This window comes from Oncorhynchus tshawytscha, linkage group LG05, assembly GCF_018296145.1.
Source record: "Oncorhynchus tshawytscha isolate Ot180627B linkage group LG05, Otsh_v2.0, whole genome shotgun sequence".
Lineage (NCBI taxonomy): Eukaryota > Metazoa > Chordata > Actinopteri > Salmoniformes > Salmonidae > Oncorhynchus > Oncorhynchus tshawytscha.
The window spans coordinates 70,613,166-70,638,611 of record NC_056433.1 but is presented as its reverse complement, the minus strand read 5'-3'; the positions used below and the strand labels follow the sequence as shown (position 1 = coordinate 70,638,611).

General features: G+C 43.4%; 1 protein-coding gene across 1 annotated transcript; it reads right to left on the bottom strand.

Annotated features, from left to right (window-relative positions):
* Nucleotides 1-2,171: 2,171 nt before the first annotated feature.
* LOC112251613 (desmoglein-2) lies at nt 2,172-24,544 on the bottom strand. The gene is made up of 14 exons (XM_042322310.1): nt 24,384-24,544; nt 21,440-21,571; nt 18,997-19,155; nt 18,726-18,867; nt 18,218-18,381; nt 17,628-17,762; nt 17,109-17,294; nt 16,450-16,919; nt 15,961-16,103; nt 11,373-11,594; nt 10,482-10,721; nt 8,279-8,409; nt 7,814-8,131; nt 2,172-7,052 (listed from the first exon to the last, which is right to left on the bottom strand). Exons 1-14 carry the CDS (start codon nt 24,432-24,434, stop codon nt 6,150-6,152), a joined length of 3,396 nt encoding a protein of 1,131 aa, XP_042178244.1. The 5' UTR covers nt 24,435-24,544; the 3' UTR covers nt 2,172-6,149.
* Nucleotides 24,545-25,446: the final 902 nt, after the last annotated feature.

Here is a 25,446-nt window from a genome sequence, read left to right as displayed (position 1 = left end):
AACTGATGTCTGTGCCCAGTGGGAAGACACTAGTCTCGAAGGCTGATTTAAGCCACACACAAACAACAATGGGTTGCGTTCTGTTCAATAAGCCATCAACAGGACATCTGAAAAATACAGAAGTATGACAAAAGTGACAACTTTGCTCTGAAAATGTTAGAATTAAATCCTGTGTGCAATATAGGGTCAAATAAAGTGGACTCAATATGGGCCTCAGTCATGACACACAATCACATTTACAAGCAGCAAATTGGGTTCTGTCCTAAATCAAATTAAACGGTTTGAGTTGACACTGGTCCTTCAACACTGGCTCAAGTTATCAGTACTCAATTTAAGTGACTTATTCAGGGACCCTGATCTTAATACAGCATTGTCGCTCCTTTCTGTCTGTTCTTGCATTTGAGTCCAACGACTATAACATATAACATACTGAAATAATGATAGAATATTCATCTGTTTACGCACACCCTGGACCTTACACCCTCTTTATTTTTATTTTGACAGTAAACCAATAGAGATGCAGCCTTAGGTAGAAAGTAGCAACACACACACACACAACTCTCTGTGAACTCATCACAACAGAGAGACCCAGTAACAGAGTGACAGCTGCTAGGGGAGCCATCTTAGGTTTGACAGATACACACCTTCACTGGCCGCCGCTGGTACACCTGGCAGGTAGAGAAGACAAGGACAGGATAACACAGGTGGTTGTAAACCTAGCAAACGGCTAACAGCTGTGTTCTGTTCTGCTGCAGCCCATCCACTGTGTGTCTGTCTGTCTATCCTTGTGTGGAATTTGTATTGGTCGTGGTTAGATAGTTATGAGTGTCTGCTCTGGATGAGTAGGGTTCAGAGGCAGAGATGTTGCAGTAGTGCTTACAGGTAGGTATGAAGCCAATGCAGTACAGCTCCCCAGCAGCATACAATCTGTACAGACTGAGCTAAAAACCCAACTGAGAACACTCTCTCAGTCATATCTTCTTTTCACTAAATCCTCTCAGTCCCACCTCCCCTTTGTATTCTCTCTATTTCTTATACATGGCTGCCTCACCCCCTCCCTCTCTCCACCTCCTCTCTCTCCCTCCCGATCTCTCTGTCTCTCTTTCTCCCTCTCGTTGTACCACCCTCTTTGTATCCTTTTTAAGATTTAAGACCGCTTTCTGGAGTCTCTTTGAATGCCTTTCCAATGTCTCCGTTGCGTGCGTTTCTCTCTCTGTGTGTTTATGAAGAAGGCCCTTGTGTAAGCTGCCTTCACGTTCATTTTGGATTTAAAAAAGGGGTAAATAGTATAAAAAGGTGCCAGGAGGAGAAGGGATGTGGTGAGGTGGGGGTGATGTGGTCCCAAGGTCTGGTGTGTGTGAGGACTCGGGCAGCTGAGTTTTGTACAGCTCTGTCCAGTTTTTTGACAGGGAGTCCGTAGAGAATGGCATTGCAGTAGTCCAGGTGTGATAAAACAAAGGCGTGAATTTCAGCAGTGGGGTGTGAGTAAACAGAATTTCAGCAGTGGGGTGTGAGTAAATAGATTTTCAGCAGTGGGGTGTGAGTAAACAGAATTTCAGCAGTGGGGTGTGAGTAAACAGAATTTCAGCAGTGGGGTGTGAGTAAACAGAATTTCAGCAGTGGGGTGTGAGTAAACAGAATTTCAGCAGTGCGGTCAAAGAGAGAGGGTCTGAGTCGTTTCTGAGGTGGAAGAAGGCTGTTTTTTTGAGTACAATATGTTAATGATCTGACTTGAACTTCACTAGAAATGCCACAGAGAAAATAGGATAAACAGAGATCAAAGAAACCTGAGGGTTCTGTAGAATTAAACAACCAGATTAAAAAGTGCATAAGAGAAGAAAGTCACATGGAACCCATAATTGTTGAACAAGTGCCAAGAAAACTGTTGATAGATGCGAAGCTACCCACAGCATATTAATGATGTAACTTGAACTTCTACAGAAATGTCACAGAGACAATGGGGACAAACAGAGAAACCCAACCTGTTTCTCTAGACTGCAGACTTGGAGAGACTCACACTTGGTTTGTGTTTGTGGCAGTATACTGCCTGAGCATGCCCTGTCCTGATAGACCTCATTCCTCAGAGCTGAGCCTTGAGTGTTAAATTAAAAAGTTCACAAGAGAGAGATCATAGTTGACTTTGGTCAAAAAGGCTAGTCGACTGCATCAGGAATAATAAAAGAGGAGCTTTATTGAAGCTGTAACATTTAAAATAATGTCTCTTTTACAAACCAAAATAGAAACATTACTTAAGAGTGAGTGTTCCAGAGACGTTTCAGTAGATAAAAGCCTGATTGGACTGTGACTCATGTCAAAACCTTAAGGGATAGCGTACTATAATTGTTATTTATATAATAGACTTGCTTCAAAAGTGTTGTATGTAATTAATGTATCGGACACTCCTAACTTCAGTCTAAATAACCAAAAGGACTTTGATCTCTAAATACAGTTGAGATGAAACATTGGCTCGATGACATTTTGTTGATGAAATCTGAGATCAGACAGACCACAAAGACAGTGACTGTGCAGGAGGTCAGTAGTTTGTGTCTTCTTGTGCAATACAGCAATAGTTCTTTATCTCAGTTGGCTCCTTTTTTGCCAAACATTCTCTGGAACAAACACGGCTAAGAAAAACTGTTTTCAGATATACCCAGCGTTTGACAAAATACATACCAGTGCATTTAATAGAAGAGTAACATAAAATAAACTATACAATGTTCCCCTGGTACTTTGAGAATTATTAGATAGTCTTAGACAAGTGGTAATAATTTCCCCCTCTTCCCATTCTTGTTAAAAACAAAATAGACCCTGATTGGACGAATCCATGTTTAGGTAACAGTCTGAGTGCATACACAAACACAACAAGGTATAAAAAAAAGTTACATAAAAATATGAGAATATTTGTACACAAAAACACAAACAACATAAAAATAATAAGACCCATCCTTAAGTACTATAACTGATGCAACTACAAGTATAGATTCAATCAAACCTGGATAAAATTAAAAGCTTTGGGGCATAGCTATTATACTTTGTTTCAGAATGAGCACCCAACAGTTAAGTGAGAAGAACTGTGTGACAATCGCAGTATTATTACGTTGACAAACTCCAACTTCATGTTTTGAGCTTAAGACTGAAAAATGGAAGCACATTCTTCATGCTTCAAGCTCTGAGAACATGCTTGCTGCTTTTAGAAAGTCCAATTAATTACGTATATGTTAAATTCAGATCAAACAAAGCCATCAAATAGTTACAATACAATACAAGCAGAGACAAAAAAAGAATAATATCTAAACATGTTTGTATGCCAGAGATGGGTGTAGAATATATAATTTATAGCTCAGCCACTTCTGTTGTGTTTCTTTGCCTATTGGCTATAGCTCATCCACTTCTGTCCTATGTGAGGCTTGCTCAGAGCCCTGCTCAGCGGGACTAGCAGGTTCCAGGTATAAGTTGCCAACAAGATGAAGAATCTTAAACTGACTGGACAAGATGTCAGGGTTGGTATGGAAATGTACAGTCTAACATGCTCTTGGTGTGCATGGACAAGTCCCACAGACTGAAGAGGAGGTGTGTGTGTGTATGTGTGCCTTCATGCGCGTGTGGTGGGGGGCTGAGAGCCGGTCTCAGGGAGACGTGGGTGGAGATGTTCACATAGAATAACAGCAATCACACGTCTGTGGATGACAAACTCACACTAACAGCCAATAGAAAAACAAAAAAGCTTTAGATTTGTTTCGCCTGTAAAGAAGTGCTCAATACTCAATACAGTGCTCCTAATCAAAATCAGGTTGATCCTTGATGCTAATCAACAGAAATTAGGGTTGACCCCAATTATTTGACTGGTCGAATGTTTGGTAGATAGGCTGTTGGTCGACCAAGGTTTTTTTTAGTTGAGCAGTAGCAAATCTATATTTTTATGGCACAGGCCTGTCTTATTGGCGGCCATCTCAGTGAACTAATCCATTACAGATGTCGTGGGGATGGCACAGTCCAAGAAGAAGGGGCATGTGGCTTCACAATGCACTTCTCTCTCCAGAACACCCTCTCTCCTGCCAATTTGTGCACATTCATTGTTTCATAAACTCATAGTGTGAATTGTTGGCGCATGATTGTTAGTGTCTATCAATTCCCCATTACATATATCACCAGTAGTACATCCAGTTAATTCCTATCATTTCTAATCTGCAATGTTTTTTTGGTTACGGTAATGTGTGTTAATGCATTCAATATAATTCCAGTATTTTACCTTTGTCATTGTCAGAGTGGTCACGTTGTTTGCAGAGCGCACAACCTATGCTACACTTGTGAGAAACCAGTTCTGGTTAATTTAATTATATTTACGAGTTTTGTCAATTTAGTCATTGTCTTTTGTTTGGAGCGCTCCTGTCAATGTTGAGTAAGTACGCGCACCTGATTACCCATAGAAGTAGGCCTATAGGCTACCTGGCCTGCAGGCACATGTAGGCATATAAATGTGCCCATTTGGGGATCTGATAGCATTTCTGTTTGGCTTAACACACCACCACTAATGACCTTTGGAGCTTCTCAAAGTAATGTTCACTTCACCTCAAACAGCAAGCAAACAAAGTCTGTTTTTACATCCATTGAGAATGACAATAGTTCATCAATGTATTTGAAAAATCTTTCCAGCTCTCTACCTTTGATAAACACTCAGTGTGAAAGGGAAAAATGTCATGCTCTGATCAGTGGAAACATCATAAAAATAGGCCTACCTGATTACTTCTTATCCCTTGCACAAATAGCCTACAGGTGTGTCTCATTGGCTCGCAAAACTCTTGAGGGCCCAATATTTTATACAATGTGGCAAGGTTCTTCAGGCCAGACCCAAGTTAATAGTTGATACAATGTTTCAAGTTCGTTGCAGACAGGTCATGTATAGCCAATGTGATTTATGGGATATTTATTTTTATCAGGATATTTTCTACCTGCAGGCTGCATTGTTTTTATTTGTTGGCTTTATAGGCTCTTTTTACATAGTTAGCAATGGCAATAGAAGTAACTTTTTAGGTTTGTATCATTTTCATTTAGATTTGGATATAATTTTTTAAAGATACAAAGATGTTGTTATAAATGAAAACTGCTACACAAAAATGTGCATATGAAAATCATAACTGGCACACAGATCTGTAGAAATGGTAGGATAAATTTGCATTCCACATGAGAAAGTTTGCTGACTCCTTGTGTAGCCTATTCCTGGCAAGTTCAGGACAGTAACATCAGAATTTGCGAAGGCCAGTAGGAGCGGGAGGAGGATGGTAGGGACAGGCAAAAAAAAGAAGAAATCTGGTTATCTTTATCCCTAGTTCCCTCTTTAGTCATTTGTGTTAATTTAATCAAACAGTGTGCTTATAGCATCAGACAAGCTCAATGCATATATAGTTGATTAGTTCATTATTTGTTATAGTTCATTATTTCAGATGGAAGCTGAATTGCACTCACATGAAAACACACAAGTACACACTGCATGATAGAACTAAGGTGGGATGCTTTATAGGCCTGGCTGATAGAATTCGCTGTGCAAGCAGACACAAGGTTACAATCTGTAAAATATTCTGAACCTGCACATTTACACTTGCCCACTGCCACATTTTTTAAACAACAATCTAACACTTTCTCATTCTAAAACCCACTATACATCTAAGAATGATATGCTTTTCAGGGACAAAAAAATACCCCCATCTTGACCACTGAATTGAAATCAAAACTTTCAAGGTGGTGACATTTCCATCCATAAATAACTTCAGTGGCATTTAATGTGTCCTGTGATTATAGTATTATATTATCTGTCGAGACCTTATTTACTGGTGCTCTGGTTGGTCACAACTCTTTTCTCTATCACCGCCTTGCGGGAGGAGGATGCGGGGCCTACGCGGACCTTGCTGGAGAACCCGTTCAATTCTACAATGCCGCTCTGTGAGCCTGCGCTGGACTCTGCGGCTGAGCTCTGCTCTGTGGTGTAGAGGACTCTGTGTGATCCAGAGAGGCCGTTCCTCTGCATGGACCCCTGGGAGAACCCTAACACCCCTCCCTGGCCTTTCTGCACCCCACTACCTCCGCTGATACCCCCCTGTCCCTCCATCACCAGCATGCTCTGTGACCCTGATAAGCCCCCTTGCTGCAGGGAGCTACTCTGCTGCAGCCAGGCCTGACCCCCCTGAAGGACCTGACCGCCTTGTACCAACTGCCCCCCTGAAGAACTTGCCCTCCCTGAAAAACCTGCCCCCTGCAGCATTTGCCCCCTTGGAGCATCTGCCCCCCTGCATCACCGGCCCATCCACCACCATCATACCCTGAGAACCAGACATGTTCCCCATATGGATCAGGCCTCCCTCTCCCCTGCCAAGCGTGCCCTGAGCCTGGGTACCGGTCACCACCTGTTGCCCTTGCAGCACTAGGCCCTGGGCCGAGCCTGACGGAGGCCCGTTGACCATTATCATGCCCTGTATGTTGGGAACCTGTTGCTCCACTACATAGTGCATCTGCTGCACCACGGGCTGCATCATAGGCTGCATGGTGGTGTAGTACATAGGCTGTTGCTGCAGTAGGAAGGTCTGGCCCTGGCTTCCTCCCACCATGTCCTGCCTCAGAGTAGACAAACGATCTGACTCCCTCACCACAGCCCTCTCAACGTGTGTCACCTGGGCCGGGGCAGGGGGCGGTGCTGGGGCTGGGGCTGGGGCTGGGGCTGGGGCTGGGGCTGGTGCCGAGGCTGGGGCTGGGGCTGGGACCGAAGCGGCGGAAACCAGTCTGGACGCCACATTGGTCGTCACACTGCTGGCTGCTGTTGGCATGGAGATGATGGGTCTGGGTGGCAGAGGCGCAGAGACTTCGGTTTGGAACCTCTCTCCGCGGCACACCTCGGCCAGGGTCTTGAATTTTGGCCCTAGGTCATTGAGGAACTGGAGGTCGTTGTCAGATTCCAGGAGGCTGCAGCATCCCACCGAGCCCACAGGAGAGCCCTGGCCCTCGTAGTCATACACCAACATACTGTCCTTCTGGACGTGGTTTTCAGCTGCACAGTGAGCTTTCTGAAAATACAACACAGACCCACACAGACATATGTTACAATACAGACACATCAATTAATTCTACCGCCTGCCACCATTCATTATATCAAATCAAATGTATTTATATAGCCCTTCTTACATCAGCTGATATCTCAAAGTACTGTACAGAAACCCAGTCTAAAACCCCAAACAGCAAGCAATGCAGGTGTAGAAGCATTGTCCATACATTCAGTGTATATAGATGGGTTAGCTGACAAGGTCACGGAAATTATGTGCCCACTTCAATGGGTCAGAAGTCCATGAGTTGTTGTGATTCTGGATGGCCAGATAGCTACCAACGATGACAAGAAACTGCCATGAGGGGAATCGTAAGTGACTAGTTACAGCTAGTTTCTGATACAATGTCTTGTTTTGAGGTGTTTTCACTGATTTCATGTCAATGCTAATATGACAAAAAATACGCTAGCTAGCTAACCAACAACGGCAATGATGTATTTGACAGACATCAAGTGCTCATTGTGCAAATGTATTTATGCTTTCAATAAACATTTGGAGATTAAGTATAGTTTACATATTGTCAACAATCTAACCCAACCCTGTCTGTTTTGCCCCATAATTGCACATATGTCGGTTTTGTTGCTAAACAACCAACCAAGGACAGTTAAACCAGTTAAATATACACACAACCGTTCATATATGGACACTGTATTTCTATTTGTGCTCTCTACTCTATGTTGATTCACAATCTACTGACCTGACAGATCTATTTTCTGCCTCCTTACCTGAGAGTAGTACTCCTCCAGGTAGTGATCAGGCAGGGCGATGCCTTCATAGGCTCCTCCTCCTTCTCTGCTCTCATACTCAGAATAAAAGCCCCCTCCATTCCCATGGCCGATTATCTCTCCTCCATTATTATATCCAATATCCATAAGGCCGTCTGATTGGTAGAATCCACCGCCCATCGTGGAGGAGGAGTTCTGGAACTGACCACCACCTATCATTAGCCCCGCCCCTCCGGCCGTTGCTGCAATGGTTCCCGCATTGACCATTTTGACCCTTCCTGTGTCGACCTGAACTGGTGCGTTCAGCAGAGGTACTTCCTGTAAGAGGTCAGGGGTCAAAAAAATATTGCTGTGACATCTTGGACCATTAACCCCAACGAGAAACATACTACCATAGTGGAATCATTCACACAAAAGATTATCTGTGACCCCGCATGCACACACACCCTTCTTTCCCCTTCTTACCGTGTTCTCCCCCTGTCCCTCAGTGTGGTAGGATATAAGTTGTGACTTGGCGTCAAAGGGCATCTCAGTGAAGCCCCCAGGAAGACCTCCGGCACCCCCACACGTACAGAACAACAGCAGGAGAGGGATTACTGTGGAGACAGAACCATGAGGGGGGTTAGACAAAACATAAGAGTAGCAGCTTCAATTAAAAACTGAGAGCTATGACAGAGCTATGACCTGCCATTATACGGCATAAGCAAGAAAGCAAGAGTAGGGCTGATGTTGACTATACAGTGAGCTCCAAAAGTATTGGGACAGCGATACATTTTTTGTTGTTTTGCCTCTGTACTCCAGCACTATAGATTTGACGGGTGAACTGTTTAGAAATTATAGCACTTTTTGACCAAAGCCCACCCATTTTAGGGGACCAAAAGTATTGGGACAAATTTACTTATGTGTATTAAAGTAGTAAAAAGTTATGTATTTGGTGGTCCCATATTCATAGCACGCAATGACTACAACAAGCTTGTGACTCTACACATTGTTGGATGCATTTTCTGTTTGTTTTGGTTGCGTTTCAGATTATTTTGTGCCCAATAGAAATTAATGGTAAATAATGTATCGTTATTTTGGAGTAAATTAAACTAGAATATGTTTCTAAACACTTCTCTATTAATGTGGATACTACCATGATTACGGATAATCCTGAATTAATTGTGAATAATGATGAGTGAGAAAGCTACAGCGGCATAAATATCATACCCCCCTAAAAATGCTAACCTCCCCTGTAATTGTAATGGTGCGAGGTTAGCATGTCTTGGGGGTATGATATTTGTGAGTCTATAACTTTCTAACTCATAATTATTCATGATTTATTTAGGATGAGCCGTAATCACAGCCTGGTCTCATAGACTAGATGTAATATAGTAAATGTAAATCCACTCACAGTACAAGATTTACAACTGTAGCAGGAGACCAACTACTTTTTTGTTTATACCGTATGATTTAGTTAAAGGGGCACAGCCATGGGTGGGCCAGGGAGGGCATAGGTCTACCCACTTGGGAGCCAGGCCCACCCATTCGGGAGCCAGGGCCCAGCCAATCAGAATGAGTTTTTCCTCACAAAAGGGCTTTATTAAAGACATAAATACTCAGCAACCCCCCTGTGGCATTGTGTTGTGTGACAAAACTGCACATTTTAAGTGGCCTTTTATTTTCCCCAGCACAAGGTGTAATGATCATGCTGTTTAATCAGCTTCTTGATATGCTACATCTGTCAGGTGGATGGATTATCTTGGCAAAGGAGAAATGCTCACACACAGGGATGAAAATCCAGAAAAACGAATTTGTGCACAAAATCTGAGATAAATAGTTTTTTGTGCATATGGAACTTTTCTGGGATCTTGTATTTCAGCTCATGAAGCATGGGACCAACACTTTACATGTTGCGTTTATATTTTTGATCAGTATATTTCAGGTGTCGACTCAGACTTGCTCTGACATAAATATCAATCAAGTTTAGGCAATGATGTTTGATTAGGCATTCTGTAGGAAATTCAGTCTTAAATGGCTCAATAGATGACTTAGTGATATGGCTCTCTTGTCTCCTCAACTAAAACTGGGATTGTTTAAAGACAGATCAGTTCAGAGCTGTGTGAGAGAGGAGGGACTATGGGAAGAGTTTAGTGTACCAGCCATAGAGATAGATAGAGGATTCATCATGGATCTGACCCATTTTAACATGGACATTGCCATTGAGGGCTTCCACCATGCTTTGGCCATTTTAAAGTTGTCAACTGGGTGGGGAATCCTATGGGCTGCAGCTTCAATGGCGCTGCCCATGCTGTCACAGACGCTATAATGGTACAGATATAAAGATGAGTCACCTATCTTTCTCTATGGTACCAGAATATTTAAGAGGATCGGCCTGGCTGAGCAGAGCTCTAAGCAGAATTACTGCTTAGTAAGAATTATCTTCTCATTACATGATCAAGATCAGTGAATCTGCGCCTTGCTCAGGCAATCCCCATCCCCTTGATGACTAACTCTAGCTCTAACCATGTCACAATGATGACTTTGATTTTCTCACTATTGTAGACATTGATGAACCCAGTTGGTCAAAAGATTTGTCCTGAAAATATGCAATACATTTCCCTTGTTTCACTGCAAATCCTGAATGCGTTCTGCCTTTTTTTCTTCTAGATGATGACATCATACTCACGCAGTAGCGTCAGCAGACCCAGGAAGAGCAGTCCAATTGCTGCAGGCCCTAGAACTGCCCCAGTAGAGCCCTTAACTCCTCGCGTCGCACACGCCTTCCCTTTGTCCGCACACGTGCAGACATCTACCTTTAGCTTCTGCAAGTCAGGACACGTGTGGCCCTGCTGGTCGCGGATCTCCATGGCAACTGCGTAGGAGCCCGGCCACAAATCCTTTTGGGACCTCAGGATGGTCGAGGTGTCTGTAAGGTCAGAGGTTAGACACAAACACAGTCAGACATGAGACAGGTTGTCAGATAGATATACTATCTTTCCTTCCTCATCTCTATGACTAAGGAAATAGGCAAGTCTGTCGAATCAAATCAAATTGTATTGGTCACATACACGTGATTAGCAGATGTTATTGCGGGTGTAGCGAAATGCTTGTGCTTCTAGCTCCGACAGTGCAGTAATATCTAACAAGTAATATCTAACAAATTACACAACATATACCCAATACACACAAATCTAAGTAGGAATTAATTAAGACTATACACATATGGAACGAGTGATATAAGAGCGGACCGGTCTAAGACAAAGTAGAATAGCATAGAAAACAGTATATACATGATATGCTTAATGCCAAATATGTAAACATTAAGTCATTTAGATACCGTAGAATAGTATAGAATACAGTAAAAACATATGAGATGAGTAATGCAAGATATGTAAACGTTATTAAGTGACTAAGATACAGTAGAATAGTATATAATATATGTGATATGATATGCTTGGCTATGCTACCACTCAGTGTAGCTCTTCTTGTTTTCTAGACTAAATAATCCTAATGGTTTTATTGTGTGCTATCATCATCTTATTCCCTCAGTAGGAACTCCATTCTCCAGGTCTCTCACCGTTTAGGTGCTCGACCACCCACACTCCCTCTGTTCCCTCTGGGATGATGGTGAAGGTGAAAGGGGCTCCGTTGGGGAACGCATCCTTGTCCACTGCAGTCACGGTAATAGCATCGGCTGTCATACACATGGTCTGAACTTTACTAGTAAGCATGGGGCAGTGGTCGTTCAAGTCCTCCACTTGGATGGCTACCATACCCGTGGCTGTCTTAGAGGGCATGTCTGAACAGGAAAAGAGTGCGACAATCAATCAATCAGTCAATCAGTTAATCAATCAATCAAATGTATTTATAAAGACATAGAAAGGAAGGGTACCCAAAAGCACTTCAGCCCAGCTTGAACAAACGGAATCATGTGCTCGATTTGTAAATCCCAAAACATTCCTTACCCCAGGACACTTGAACAGGTGACTATCAGGGAGAATACAGAAAAAGGAGCACTCTGTTTCTGCATAGATCTGATGGATTTATTAACGAGACAAACAAACAGGCTGACGTTTCGGCGTAATTCAACTTCATCAGAGCCTTGAGTAGGAAAAGGTGGGAGGCACTAAGCGAGTGCTAACCATGGCTCAAGCCTCCACTTTGAAATTCTGGGGAATTGAGAAAGTTTCTCTCTCCACCAGAGGAGGCAATATTGTGAGGAAATTGCTACCGAGAGAGGCACTTTGGACGGACTGCTTAGACGCAGTCGAGCGAAGGGGTCAGCTCTTTCTCTTCTTTTGTAAATATGTTTTTGTTTATTTCTCTTTCCTTTGTTATTATTCAAGTGGAATGCACTGTATATGTATGAAGGAATCTAGAAGGCTTATTATACTTGGTTAAATAGCCCATGTCTAGTTGATATTATTGACAGCTCTAAATGACATGTTTGAAAAACATGGCAAGTGTGACACTCCCCTGTGAGGTTAAATAGGCGCCTCCCACCTTTTTCTACTCAAGGCTCCGATGAAGGTGAACTACGCTGAAACGTCAGCCTGTTTGTTTGTTTGTCCCGTTAATAAATCTATCAGATCTATGCAGAAACAGACCGCTCATTTTTCTTAATTTCCCTGGATAGTCACCTGTTGAGGGTGTCCTGAGGTAAGGAGTGTTTTTGGATTTAGAAAGCCCTTTTTTACCATCAGTAGTTGTCACAAAGGAATAGGGACGAAGATTGTTAGGGGAGGCAACCCATTTCTGATTTTGCTGTGCAAGTGGCCATGAATTAAAGGGCGATTCCAACAACTCCATAGGCCTTTTCTACAGGCACCCTGGAAATGTGTTAAATTCCACACTCCTCCAAAAGCTCATCGCTCCACGTCCTCTGTCATCTCAGGGAGAGGAATTAGTCAGGCAACTGGCCGGATATATGTCCGGCTCTTTACCTGGATCTCCACTGATCTAACACAACCGTATGGACTTGGCTGTATGGACTTGGCTGTTGCCTCATGCAGGAGGGCCAGCCTGTGGCATTCGCCTCTAGGGCACTCACTCCAAGAGAGCAGAACTATGCCCAGATAGAGAAGGAGTGCCTCAGCATTGTGTTTGCATGTCAACGCTTCTACCACTACTTGTACGGGCGCGACAACATTACCGCAGAGACGGATCACAAGCCCCTTATTGCTATATTCAGCAAGCCTCTCCTGAATGCCCCGAAACGACTGCAGAGCATGCTACTGGCCCTACAAAGCTACAACCTCAGTATAGGCCAGGGCCAGAGATGTATGTGAGTGACACGCTCAGCAGGGCTACTGCATCAGGCACACACACGCTCCATGCATGAACAACACGCAGTGTTCAGCTTACAAACAGTGCAAGTGGATGTTGAACACATCAACCAGGCTGACTACCTTAATGTTACGGACCAGCGCCTTATACAAATCAGACAGCAAACAGACAGGGACGAGCACCTCCAGGCATTGAGGCCTGTGATTCTGATGGGCTGGCCCGACTGCAAGGAAGAAACTGCTCTAGCCGTCAGAGAATATTGGCCAGTGAAAGAGGAGCTCAGTGTTCAAAACGGAATAATATTCAAGGGTCAGAGTCGTTATTCCCCGGTCTCTACGCCCTGAGATGTTGGGGCACGTGCACTCAAGTCACATTGGAGGTGAGGCTTGTTACAGGCAAGCATGTGACACACTGTATTGGCCAGGGAATGCAGAGTGAAATCGAAGACTATGTCAATAAATGCACAGTCTACAATAAATATGCCATTGAGCAACAGAGAGAGACGATGATGTCCCATGAGTTACCAATGTGCCCCTGGCAGATAGTAGGTCTAGATCTCTTCCAGCACAGTGGCAAAGACTTTCTGCTGGTAGTCGATCATTATTCAGACTTCTGGGAGATTGACCTCCTCCCTGACCTCTCAACAGAGACAACGATCAAACGCTGCAAGGCTCAGTTTGCCAGCTATGGCCAGCCAGATTTCAGATAATGGACCCCAATTCTCTGGATTTGAGTTCCGAAAATTCGCTGCAGAAGGGGAATTCGAGCACATCACGTCATCGCCACGACACCCAAAAGCTAATGGGAAGGCGGAGTCGGCGGTCAAAATCACAAATAACTTCTGCAAAAAAGCTCTGTGAGAGGGCAAGGATGCCTGGAAAGCAATCCTGCAGTGACGCAATACCCCAACAGAAGGCATGGATAGGAGCCCGGCCCAGCACCTCATGGCACGGCGCTTAAAAGCAACTCAGTAGCCAGTAGCCAACACTCTCCTGGAGCCCTGTGTGGTGACAGACGTGCCACTGAAGCTACGTCACAGAAGACACGTCTCCAAGTTCATCTACGACAAATCAGCAAAAGACTTACCTGAGCTCAGGGTGGGTGAAACAGTGCGGATGAAGTCACTACCAGGGGACCAGACAGGCCCCTGTAGACTTGAATCCTGTGTACAGAAAGTTGCACCATGCTCCTACTTGGTCGAAGTGAATGGATCACTGTACCATCGTAACATGGTTGACCTTCGGATTGCTGAGCCAGCACCTACTCAGAACCCTGATGGTCATAGGGGTCGCATGACAAAGGACGAAACCCCAGCAAGTCACATGGGGCCTGAGGCACTGGGTGAAGAGCTAGGGGATCACAGGTTGGCCGCTCCCCCGCCCATCAATACTCCCCTTAGACAGTCAGGTGACACGCCTGTGCAGGAACACGCAGTCCTCGCAGACGCCCCCTTTCTTTTCACGCGGCGGGCATCTGTCCCAGCCACCAAAAATACTTCATCTGTAGGTTTCCCATTAGGGATTGTTGACAGACAGAGATATAAAAAATGTGGGAAAAGTGAAGAGACTATCAAAATGTGTGAAGTTGATACCTGAAAAAAAGACTAAAATGTTCATGTTGGAAATTATTACTAGGTTTGTTTTGTTAGTGAATTGACAGCTCCTGTCCTATTTTATAAAAGGGAAGATGTTATGGGTGTAAGATGGCACAGTGATGCCATCTGTAAATGTTAATTACTGCAACTTCAGTGTTTTTACCGGTGTGCTTGAGTTACCCGGATGTATTGCAATGTCCTGAACAAGACTGGTTACTCGCCTCAATTCCTCTGTCTCATCTTTCAACATTAAAATATTTAACACTTCTAGAATATTGTAATATATTGCTAATTACTAGCTAGCTAGATAATGCGTGTTTCATTTGTTTTCTTGCTGCATTTAAATACCCCATAGCCAAATGTGTCTGTGGCGCAAGAAAACATTAATTGTTACAAAAGTATCCATTCGTCTCAAGACAAGGGTTTAGCTGTCCTAAAGTTAAGTACATTTCCAAGAAGGAATCCTAAAACATTATGTTTTTCTTAGGAAGAAACATAGGAAAAAAATTAAGAATATTTCCAATAACTTTATTGAGGAATAGCAACTTTGCTGAACTTTCTTCACAAGTCTATAGTTGAAAAAATGGCAGTTAAGAAGGTTTTGTGAATCAGGCCCCTTTACTGCACATCAGATCTAGTGCCAGTCTGTTTGTGCTATCATGTCACTTCCTTGTCACTCATTGTCATGCCAAACATGACATAAAATATTTGGCTTGACAAAGACAGCCATGGAGTTTACAAGAGCACAAACAGATCTGGGAACAGGCTACATCCGGTCAGCCTTGATGTACGGATTACGGAGTATGATCAGAATACAAGGCTATAAGGAGACAGGAGTGTACTCTTCTCTATTTTCAGTGCTTAGCAGAGCCACAGAACATGGATAGTGTTACAAGTTAGGATTCAGGCTCAGGGGTTATATAGACTGATGTTATATAATCTTGTGCTATGTAGAATAGATTGTAATAAGAGATCAGGTCATTTCATTCAGAAATGCAACAGAAGGCTATAGACTAACTAGTTCAACTTGAGTTATTCATGTTATGCAACATATGTCCTATACAAAGGTAGCAGATCTGATGAGGTAGCCCTCTGTGCAGCTTCAAATCAGTGTCACGCTCGGGCAAAGATGGAATTTCATATTGCGCTAACTGTTAAGATTTTGGTTTCTCCCATGGAAGACCCAGGTTCAGTTCCTTCCCTTGGCACATTGACATTCAATATACTGTAGGGTGTTGTGTGTCAAGTCTAAGAAGCTAACTGCCAAGAGGCTGAACTAGCTTACCTTGGGTCATGCAGAGAACTTTGGCGTAGTATGTCCCGTTGACCAGGAACTTGGACTCTCTGTCAGGCATCTTATTGAGTTTAATATCCCCAGTCAACTCATCAACTGTCAGCCAGTTGTCTGGGTCAGAGCCCTTAGCATACCTACATCAGGAAAAACAGGGATAGTGGAAAATGTTTTGGTATATGAACTTATGCATATCGGATAGGGTTTGTGTATTTGAGCTCAACAGATCAGACTAGGTATTGCCGTGTGTGTGTGTGTGTGTGTGTGTGTGTGTGTGTGTGTGTGTGTGTGTGTGTGTTATTTTACCATTATTTAACTAGGCAAGTCAGTTAAGAACAAATTCATATTTTCAATGACGGCCTAGGAACAGTGGGTTAACTTTTGGTTACTAGTCCAACTCTCTAACCACTAGAGTGTGTGTGTGTGTGTGTGTGTGTGTGAGAGAGAGAGAGAGAGAGAGAGAGAGAGAGAGACACTACAGACCTGACGTTCTGTGCAGGCATTAGTGTGTCTCCGTCGATGGCATGGTAGGAGCCGATCACCTTGTTGATGTTGAAGTCTCCTCCCTCTGAGATGGGGATAGCCTTGACCTTGGGGTCAAACCGTGGCCCCTCTGGCTGGTTCTTCACAGCGATCTTCACTGGGTAGGTCTTCATAGGTTTCCCTGTAGAACCTCCACCACCAAACCACGATCCACCGCCTCCTCCTCCACTGCCGCTTCCTCCACTGCTGCCTCCTCCACTGCCGCCTCCACTGCCTCCACTGCCGCCTCCTCCTCCTCCTGTCCCACTTCCTCCACTTCCTCCTCCTCCTCCTGTCCCACTTCCTCCTCCTCCTCCTGTCCCACTTCCTCCTCCTCCTCCTCCTCCTCCTCCTTCACCATTATAAGGTGGAGCCTGGTTAGCTACGGCTATTCCCAGCTCAAGGTGTTTGACGTCTTCATAGTCTACAGACTAATGGATGGAAGAAACAAAAAGGCACATGTAAACAAATGGATCTGGCACTTGTCTTTCATTTCAGCAGAAAAAGAAAGGAGAAAATGTGTGTGTAAGTGTGTGAATGCATCTGTATGTGTGTGTGTGTGTGTACACAGTATATCTGTGAATGTATGACTGTGCAGTGTGATAGAGCTCATGCCGTACCTTCTTGAGTATCAGAACTCCCTCGTTGGTCTTGGGGTCTGTCTCAATGCTGAAGTAGCCAGCCTCGTTTCCCTTGACGATTTCAAACTGAGCCGCCCAGTTAGGAGTGTTCTCCATGTCCATGTCCTCCGCTTTGAACCTCATCACCTCCACGTTCTCTGTGTTCTCCTCAATACTGCCCTCATACTGCAGAACCACACAGAGTATCAGACACTACATCAGCCTCTAGTGTCCTAATACTATACAGAGGGGGAGTAATATTATCCTGGTCCCAGAACTGTGTATGTGCTAGTCAACACCTCTGACTAGCATAACTAGTTAACATTGTCTTCCGACAGATGGTGCCATTCCAAAGCAATGCATTGCCATGAACAGTGCATATGGAGTCATCATCTGACGTGAGACAATGAAACAATTATATTATACAGATCTAGGATCAGGCTGGAGTATACTGTTGGGAGTGTTTTCTAAAGTACATACAGATCTGGGATCAGGCTGATGGAGTAATGTTCTAGATACCTCATCTTTCTCCAGAGTGGGAGGATGGTCGTTCACATCCTTGATGTTGACTCTAAAGGTTCCGGTGCCGGTGTTGCCCTCTGGTCTACCGTCTAGATCTGTACCTTTCACTGTCAGCATGTACCAGTCCTGCACCTAGAAAACAAAAGAGATTCAAATATAAAACAAATATATTATAAATATATATATATATATATATATATATAAACTAAGTGTCTAATAACAATCTGTCTATTAAAAACAGCGTGCATGCGGCCGGGAAGTCCTTGTCCCATCGCGCTCTAGCGACTCCTGTGGCAGGCCGGGCGCATGTATGCACGGTCGCCAAGGGTGCGGTGTTTCCTCTGACACATCGGTGCGGCTGGCTTACGGGTTAAGCGAGCAGTGTGTCAAGAAGCAGTGCGGCTTGGCGGGGTAATGTTTCGGAGGACGCACAGCTCTTGACCTTCGCCTCTCCCTAGTCCGTACGGGAGTTGCAGTGAAGGGACAAGACTGTAACTACCAATTGGATATCACGAAAATGGGGTAAAAATAAAGACAAAATAAATAGAAGAAAAAAAAATAAAGATGGGTGACTATGCTGTATGTACCTCTCTGTCCAGTGTGGGCTGTTTTACTTTCAGTACTCCATCCTTGGTGATGTGGAACATGCTCTCTCCTGGAGGCTCCTGTTTAATTATGGTGTAGGCAATCTTAGAGTTCTCATTCCCTGGTTCGTCAGCGTCTGTTGCAGTCAATGTCATGATGGACGTGCCTACAGACACAGAAAATAAACAACACTAATATCTCTATTAATGTTCATCAAATAACATCGCCCCAGGACATTTAAAAAACATTCATGGGATGTTGTCATGCTATCATTAAACTTGGCAACCTAGAATGAAAATCTTGCTCCAGCTACTGGATTATTAGTTACGTTGTCTGTCCATGAGAGATTTTGCTGTCATTAGCTAGAACACACATTGGGATTGCATTGGCACATTCCCATTTTCTAGGGGAAGTTGTAAACATTTTACATTTGAATCATTTAGCAGACACTCTTAAACAGAGCAACCCACTTTTCTAGGGGAAGTTATTGATTTATTGCCAAACACTTACCTGTTGGGCTGAGCTCGTACACCTCTCCTGGGTTAATATCACCGAAAATAGGAGGGTTATCATTTTGATCCACAACTTGGATCCTCAAATCAATGTTCTTTTCTGCTTCACTGCCATCAAGGAACATAGCGGTACCTGACAACTGAAGAGAAAAAAACCATCATCACATCTATCTATCTATCTATAAATAAACCAAAGGACATCATACATTGCGGCAGTACTAATACACCTGTGCTATATCTTCAGTTATTTGTCTCTGTGTGATACTCACATTGTACATGGCGATAGTCTCCCGGTCCAGGATACCAGTGATGAATACAAAGCCGGTGTCAGGGTTCACTCTGAACAGGTGGTAGGGGGGTTTAGAAGCTCCCACCCCAGTTAGAGAGTACTGCACATTACCAGTCCCATCGTCTGAATCTGACCGGATCTGAAACACAGACACACAGATAGACAGATAGAGGAGTGAGTCGACACAAACACAAAATACAACAAACACGACAGCAATATTAACATTGCTAGAGACGAGAGACACATATTTAAAGAGTTGGATCAATGTGGTTTCCGCATTATAGTGCATTTACAGTACCAGTCAAAAGTTTAGACACACCTACTCATTCAAGGGTTTTTTATTTTTACTATTTTCTACATTGTAGAATAATAGTGAAGACATCAAAACTATGAAATAACACATGGAATCATGTAGTAACCAAAAAAGTGTTAAACAAATCAAAATATATTTTATATTTGAGATTCTTCAAAGTAGCCATCCTTCGCCTTAATGACAGCTTTGCACAATCTTGGCATTTTCTCAACCAGCTTCACCTGGAATGCTTTTCCAATAGTCTTTAAGGAGTTCCCACATATGCTTAGCACTTCTTGCTGTTCCATCACTCTGTGGTCCAACTCATACCAAACCATCTCAGTTGGGTAGAAGTCCGGTGATTGTGGAGGCAAGGTCCTCTGTTGCAGCATTCCATCACTCTCCTGGTTGGTCAAATATCCCTTACACAGCCTGGTGGTGTGTTGGGTCATTGTCCTGTTGAAAAACAAATGATAGCCCCACTAAGCGCAAACCAGATGGGATGGCGTATCGCTGCAGAATGCTGTGGTAGCCATGCTGGTTCAGTGTGCCTTGAATTCTAAATGAATCCCTGACAGTGTCACCAGCAGAGGACCCCCACACCAGCACACCTCCTCCTCCATGCTTCATGGTGGGAACCACACATGCGGAGATCATCCGTTTACCTACTCTGCGTCTCACAAAGACACGGCGGTAGGAACCAAAAATCTAAAATTTGGACTCATCAGACCAAAGGACAGATTTCCACCGGTCTAATGTCTATTACTCGTGTTTCTTGGCCCAAGCAAGTCTCTTCTTATTATTGTTGTTTTGTAGATGTTTCTTTGCAGGAATTCGACCATGAAGGCCTGATTCACGCAGTCTCCTCTGAACTTTGTGAAGCATTTATTTGGGCTGCAATTTCCAATTTCTGAGTCTGGTAACTCTAATGAACTTATCCTCTCCAGAGGTTACTCTGGGTCTTTCTTTCCTGTGGCGGTCCTCATGAGAGCCAGTTTCATCATAGTGCTTATGGTTTTTGTGACTGCACTTGAGGAAACTTTCATAGTTCTTGACATTTTCCAGATTGACTGACCTTCATGTCATAAAGTAATGATGGACTGTTGTTTCTCTTTGCTTACTTGAGCTGTTCTTGCCATAATATGGGCTATCTTCTGTATACCACCCCTACCTTGTCACAACACAACTGATTGGCTCAAACGGACTAAGAAGAAAAGAAATTCCACAAATGAACTTTTAACAAGGCACACCTGTTAATTGAAATGCATTCCAGGTGACTACCTCATGAAGCTGGTTGAGAGAATGCCAAGAGTGTGCAAAGCTGTCATGAAGGCAAAGGGTGGCTACTTTGAAGAATCTATAATATTAAATACTTTTAGATTTGTTTAACACTTATTTGGTTACTACATGATTTCATGTGTTATTTCATAGTGTTTTCTACAATGTAGAAAATTGTTAAAAAATAAAGAAAATCCCTTGAATAAGTCGTTTTTTAAAATTTAACCAGTTAAATTGACTGAGAACACATTCTCATTTACAGCAATGACCTGGGGAATAGTTACAGGAGAGAGTGGATGAATAAGCTAATTGTAAGCTGGGGATGATTAGGTGGCCATGATGGTATTATGGGCCAGAATGGGAATTTAGCCAAGACACCAGGGTTAACACACCTACTCTTACAATAAGTGCCATGGGATCTTTAGTGACCACAGAAGGTCAGGACACCCATTTAACATCCCATCCACAAGACAGCATCCCTACACAGGGCAATGTCCCCAATCACTGCCCAGGGATTTTTTGTTATACCAGAGGAAATAGTGCCTCCTACTGGCCCCCCCAACACCACTTCCACCAGCATCTGATCTCCCATCTAGGGACTGACTAGGACCAACCCTGCTTATCTTCAGGAGCAAGCCAGCAGTGGGATGCAGGGTGGTATGTTGCTAGGTGTGTTCAAACTTTTGACTGGTACTATACCATGTTAGCTCCCCATTAATATTATGTCAGGAAAATCTAAACAATAACTGAATATCTAGAATTAGAATAATATTCTAAATTCTAAAAGTTGGCTTAACTCTCTAAATATATGGCTCTTCTAGCGACCAATTGCACCTCCGTCATGTGGCATTACCTTGGCGATAAACTCTTTCTTGGTGTAGTCTACATTTTCATCTAGTTTCTGGGGAGGGATGATCCATTCCCTCTTGTGTCTCCTTAGCCCAGCGGAATGACGTGCCTCCACCACAGCCACAGACACTAAAACCTGCTTTCACAAAACAAAATACATCAATGGTTACTTTCATGGATAACAGTGACAAAGCATTAGCAGAAATCCCCATCCTCTCACCCACCCCATCCACTATCAATGTGTCTGGAACATATTAACTGATTGCTCCTCCTTCTCAAGTTCTCATAACTCAGTCAGATCTTCCAAATGGTAAAAACCTGGCAGAGTTATACTTTATGGTGAGTGATTGTGCACAACCCATGTTTTTCAGAGGTGGAGAGAGAGAAAAAAGATAAAGAGAGAGCGTATTACTTGCATTATGTTTCTCTAGATCAGTGTATCTCAATTTCCAGTCCATGGACTGGGATAGGAGCCTGGCATATTTGTTTTACCTGGCAGTCAACAATTTTATCTCCCATTTTAGTTTGGGGTCCTGGTATAGGAAGAGCCATTGTTGTATGTCCCTCTCCTGTAGTGAGTTACTCTTTGATCTGTCATTCAAACACTCAGGTTCCATGAGTTTACTGTGACTTGTAATGAACATAAACCAGAACTTAAACCTGTTATGATACAGTGTACATCCTAAACCCACTTAAGTGCTGAGGCATAACTGTGAAAGCAGTGAGACTGTGCCAAGCCTACTGCAGACCCACCCAGCCAACCACTCCTAAGTAAAGAATAGTTATTGTAGCTCGCAAGGAGGAGTATGAACCTGTATGTAATAGTGGGTGGGCACGTGAGAACAAAAGATGAATCAGGACTGGCAAAAAAACACATGCTAAATGGCATCCTTTTCCCTATATAGTGCACTACATTTGACCAGAGCCCAACGTGAGTCCTATAGGCCTGGTCAAAAGTAGTGCACTAAATAGGGAGCGATTTGGGATGCATTAACATGTTTGAGAAATAGCCCTGTGGATGGAATGACCAACTATCTTTGACAGCCAGGTCATCGTCAACATGAAACTGTTGTCACTAGTTACCACAGCCATAAAGTCATAATTATGGCTAAACCCTGCGTATTTCTACAATTGATGTTCTTCAAATTTGATTTCAAACTTAACCATAAACCTAATATTAACCACAGAGTAAATTATTGACTTTTACAATATAGACAGGCCTAGCATATTTTGGCTTTGTGCTTGTGGTAACTAGTAACAACCACATGAAGTCAAATTCATGCCCTTTAAAGAACATTTGAGTGAAAGCTGTAGAAATACTATTTTCTATCATGTACAAGGTTAGGCTAGTTCCGCTATATCTCTCAGCTGTGATCCGCAACCATGATACACACCCAAAACCCACTGGGCACACACTGGTTGAATCAACATCGTTTCCACGTAATCAATTAAATTACGTTGAACCATAGTGGAAAAGACGTTTAATTGACGTTTGTGCCCAGTGGGACGGTTCTGCAAGCTTGCAACTAGTTACCACAGCCACAAAGTCATAAACTCCTACTTATTTCTTAAAATGTTATTTTAAACCTAACCTTAACCCTAACCACACTGCTAACCTTATGCCAAACCATAACCTTAAATTCAGACCAAAAAGCATTTATTTGTTTTCAGGTATTCTTACAATAGGCCTATAGCCAATTTTGGTGGAAACCGTTCTGTGGATGCCATTTTCAAAATGTATTGTAGGAGGCCTTATTCATATTTCAAAACCCCTTTCAAGCAGTGCTCTCAAAATGAAAGGGATTCTGTCTCACTGTCATGAGTGAGAGCAATGTTACCATGACACCTGTGTATATGCAAATAACAAAACACTAAACTTTGGACATGTTCTTTTTATGGTGGTTCTGGCTCGACCAGAGGGTTATAACAAAATAACATGTCAGTCCTACGTGACCCCCAAGGGTTATATGCCTAACCACCTGAAATGTGTGGCCTACAGATTATAAGCCTACTGTCAATATTCGTTAGAAAAGTGACACATTATTTTGTAACCTCAGAAAAATAATAATTGTATAGACCTACAGAAAGAATGGGTGCGCTTGTGGACCGTCATAATCCCTTTGATAGTCAATGAGTTGTGCGCACTTGTCTCGCGCATATTTGACCGGTAGGCAGTCACCTTTTATACCATTTATAAAAGTGTTTATTACACAACTCCTTTTTGTATTTTTAATAACGGCACACTCTGGGAGCGAGATGAGACTGCTTATGACTTATAAACTGAAAAGGCAAGGAATATAAATGTATTTAACAACTAGCTAGGCTACCAGTAGCCTACTACAGCCAAACATATCCGTACGGTTATGAGTGTCAGAACGCCCATGTCGGAACGACCAAAAAACGAATACCAACAAGAAAAGTGTAAAATTGCCAGTGTTGGGTAGTAATTAAATTACATTTTGCAGTAGTAGTGTTAGATGAACTAAATTCAAATATTGGTAGTGTTTTCAGTAGGTCTAGTTAATTACTCGTTGGCATGTACCGTGTATTTTAGCTACTGAAACTAACTAACGTTACACACTATTTGTTTTGCAAAGAATAAAATAACATATCGGTGAATTTATTTTTCGCCATTAGACCTGCATATAGCCTAATTCTCACTTGAAACATCGTTTTTGTGTTTAATATGATACATTACAGATGATGTTATCATCTAACTACATAGGGATCTGTTCATGTAATTTGTATTATATGACATTTCAAATTTAGATAGATAGTAACTTTAGACTATGTGTTTCTTAAGGGTAGCTTTAGTTTAGCTTAACTTCTTCCAGTGTGACGTAGTTGTTATCGCGTAAACTATATTTTCCAAGTAATTTAGCTTCCCCAACACAAAAAATATATATAATCCAAAAACAACGCCGGTAACGTCAAATAAGATAACTCACCGCGAATATAAGTAGCAAAAAAGCAGCGGCGGGCAAAGAACCCCGATTCATGACCGGAAGAATGTCCCAAAATCCAAACACCTGTGCTAGAATCCGAGCTATATCCACAAGCGAGTCCTCGACGTTATAATAGTGGACGTGGGTGAGAGACTTCTTTCAGTGCACTGTTGATGTACGGTAAATTGAGGCGGTGCCTCCTCCTCTTCTTTGGTTGGCTGGTGACACCACATCCACACCCTCACCTGGGGTAAGGAGATCTCTCTCTCTCTCTCTCTCTCTCTCTCTCTCTCTCTCTCTCTCTCTCTCTCCTCTCTCTCTCTCTCTCTCCTCTCTCTCTCTCTCTCTCTCTCTCTCTCCCCCCTCTCTCTCTCTCTCTCTCTCTCTCTCTCCTCTCTCTCCCTCTCTCTCCCTCCCCTCTCTCTCTCTCTCTCCCTCCCTCTCTCTCTCCCCCTCTCTCCCTCTCCCTCTCTCTCTCTCCCTCTCTCTCTCTCTCTCTCTCTCCCTCCCTCCTCCTCTCTCCCTCTCCCTCTCTCTCTCTCTCTCCCTCCCTCTCCTCCCTCCCCTCTCCCTCTCTCTCCCTCTCCCTCTCTCTCCCTCTCTCTCTCTCTCCCTCCCTCCCTCCCTCTCTCTCCCTCTCCCTCTCTCTCCCTCTCTCTCTCTCTCCCTCTCCTCCCTCTCCCTCTCTCTCCCTCCCTCTCCCTCTCCTCCCTCCCTCTCTCCCTCCTCTCCCTCCCTCTCTCTCCCTCCCTCCCTCTCTCTCTCCCTCTCCCTCTCTCCCCTCTCTCCCTCTCTCTCTCCCTCCCTCTCTCTCCCTCCCTCTCTCTCCCTCCCTCCCTCTCCCTCTCTCCCTCTCTCTCCCTCCCTCTCTCTCCTCCCTCCCTCTCCTCCCTCTCTCTCCCTCCCTCTCCCCCTCCCTCTCCCTCTCTCCCTCCTCTCTCCCTCTCTCTCTCTCTCTCTCTCTCTGTGTATGTGAAATACTGTCTTTATTCTTTTGGAACTTTTGTGAGTGCGATGTTTAATGTTAATTTGTATTGTTATTTCACTTTTGTTTATTATCTACTTC

Coding starts and splice junctions, on each gene's coding strand:
- LOC112251613 (XM_042322310.1), bottom strand. CDS start 24,434: ATGAATCGGGGTTCTTTGCCCGCCGCTGCTTTTTTGCTACTTATATTC. Junction 19,156..21,439: donor AGAAAGAGTTTATCGCCAAG/GTAATGCCACAT, acceptor TCTGTGTTTCAG/ATCCGGTCAGATTCAGACGA. Junction 18,382..18,725: donor GTACGAGCTCAGCCCAACAG/GTAAGTGTTTGG, acceptor CTGTGTCTGTAG/GCACGTCCATCATGACATTG.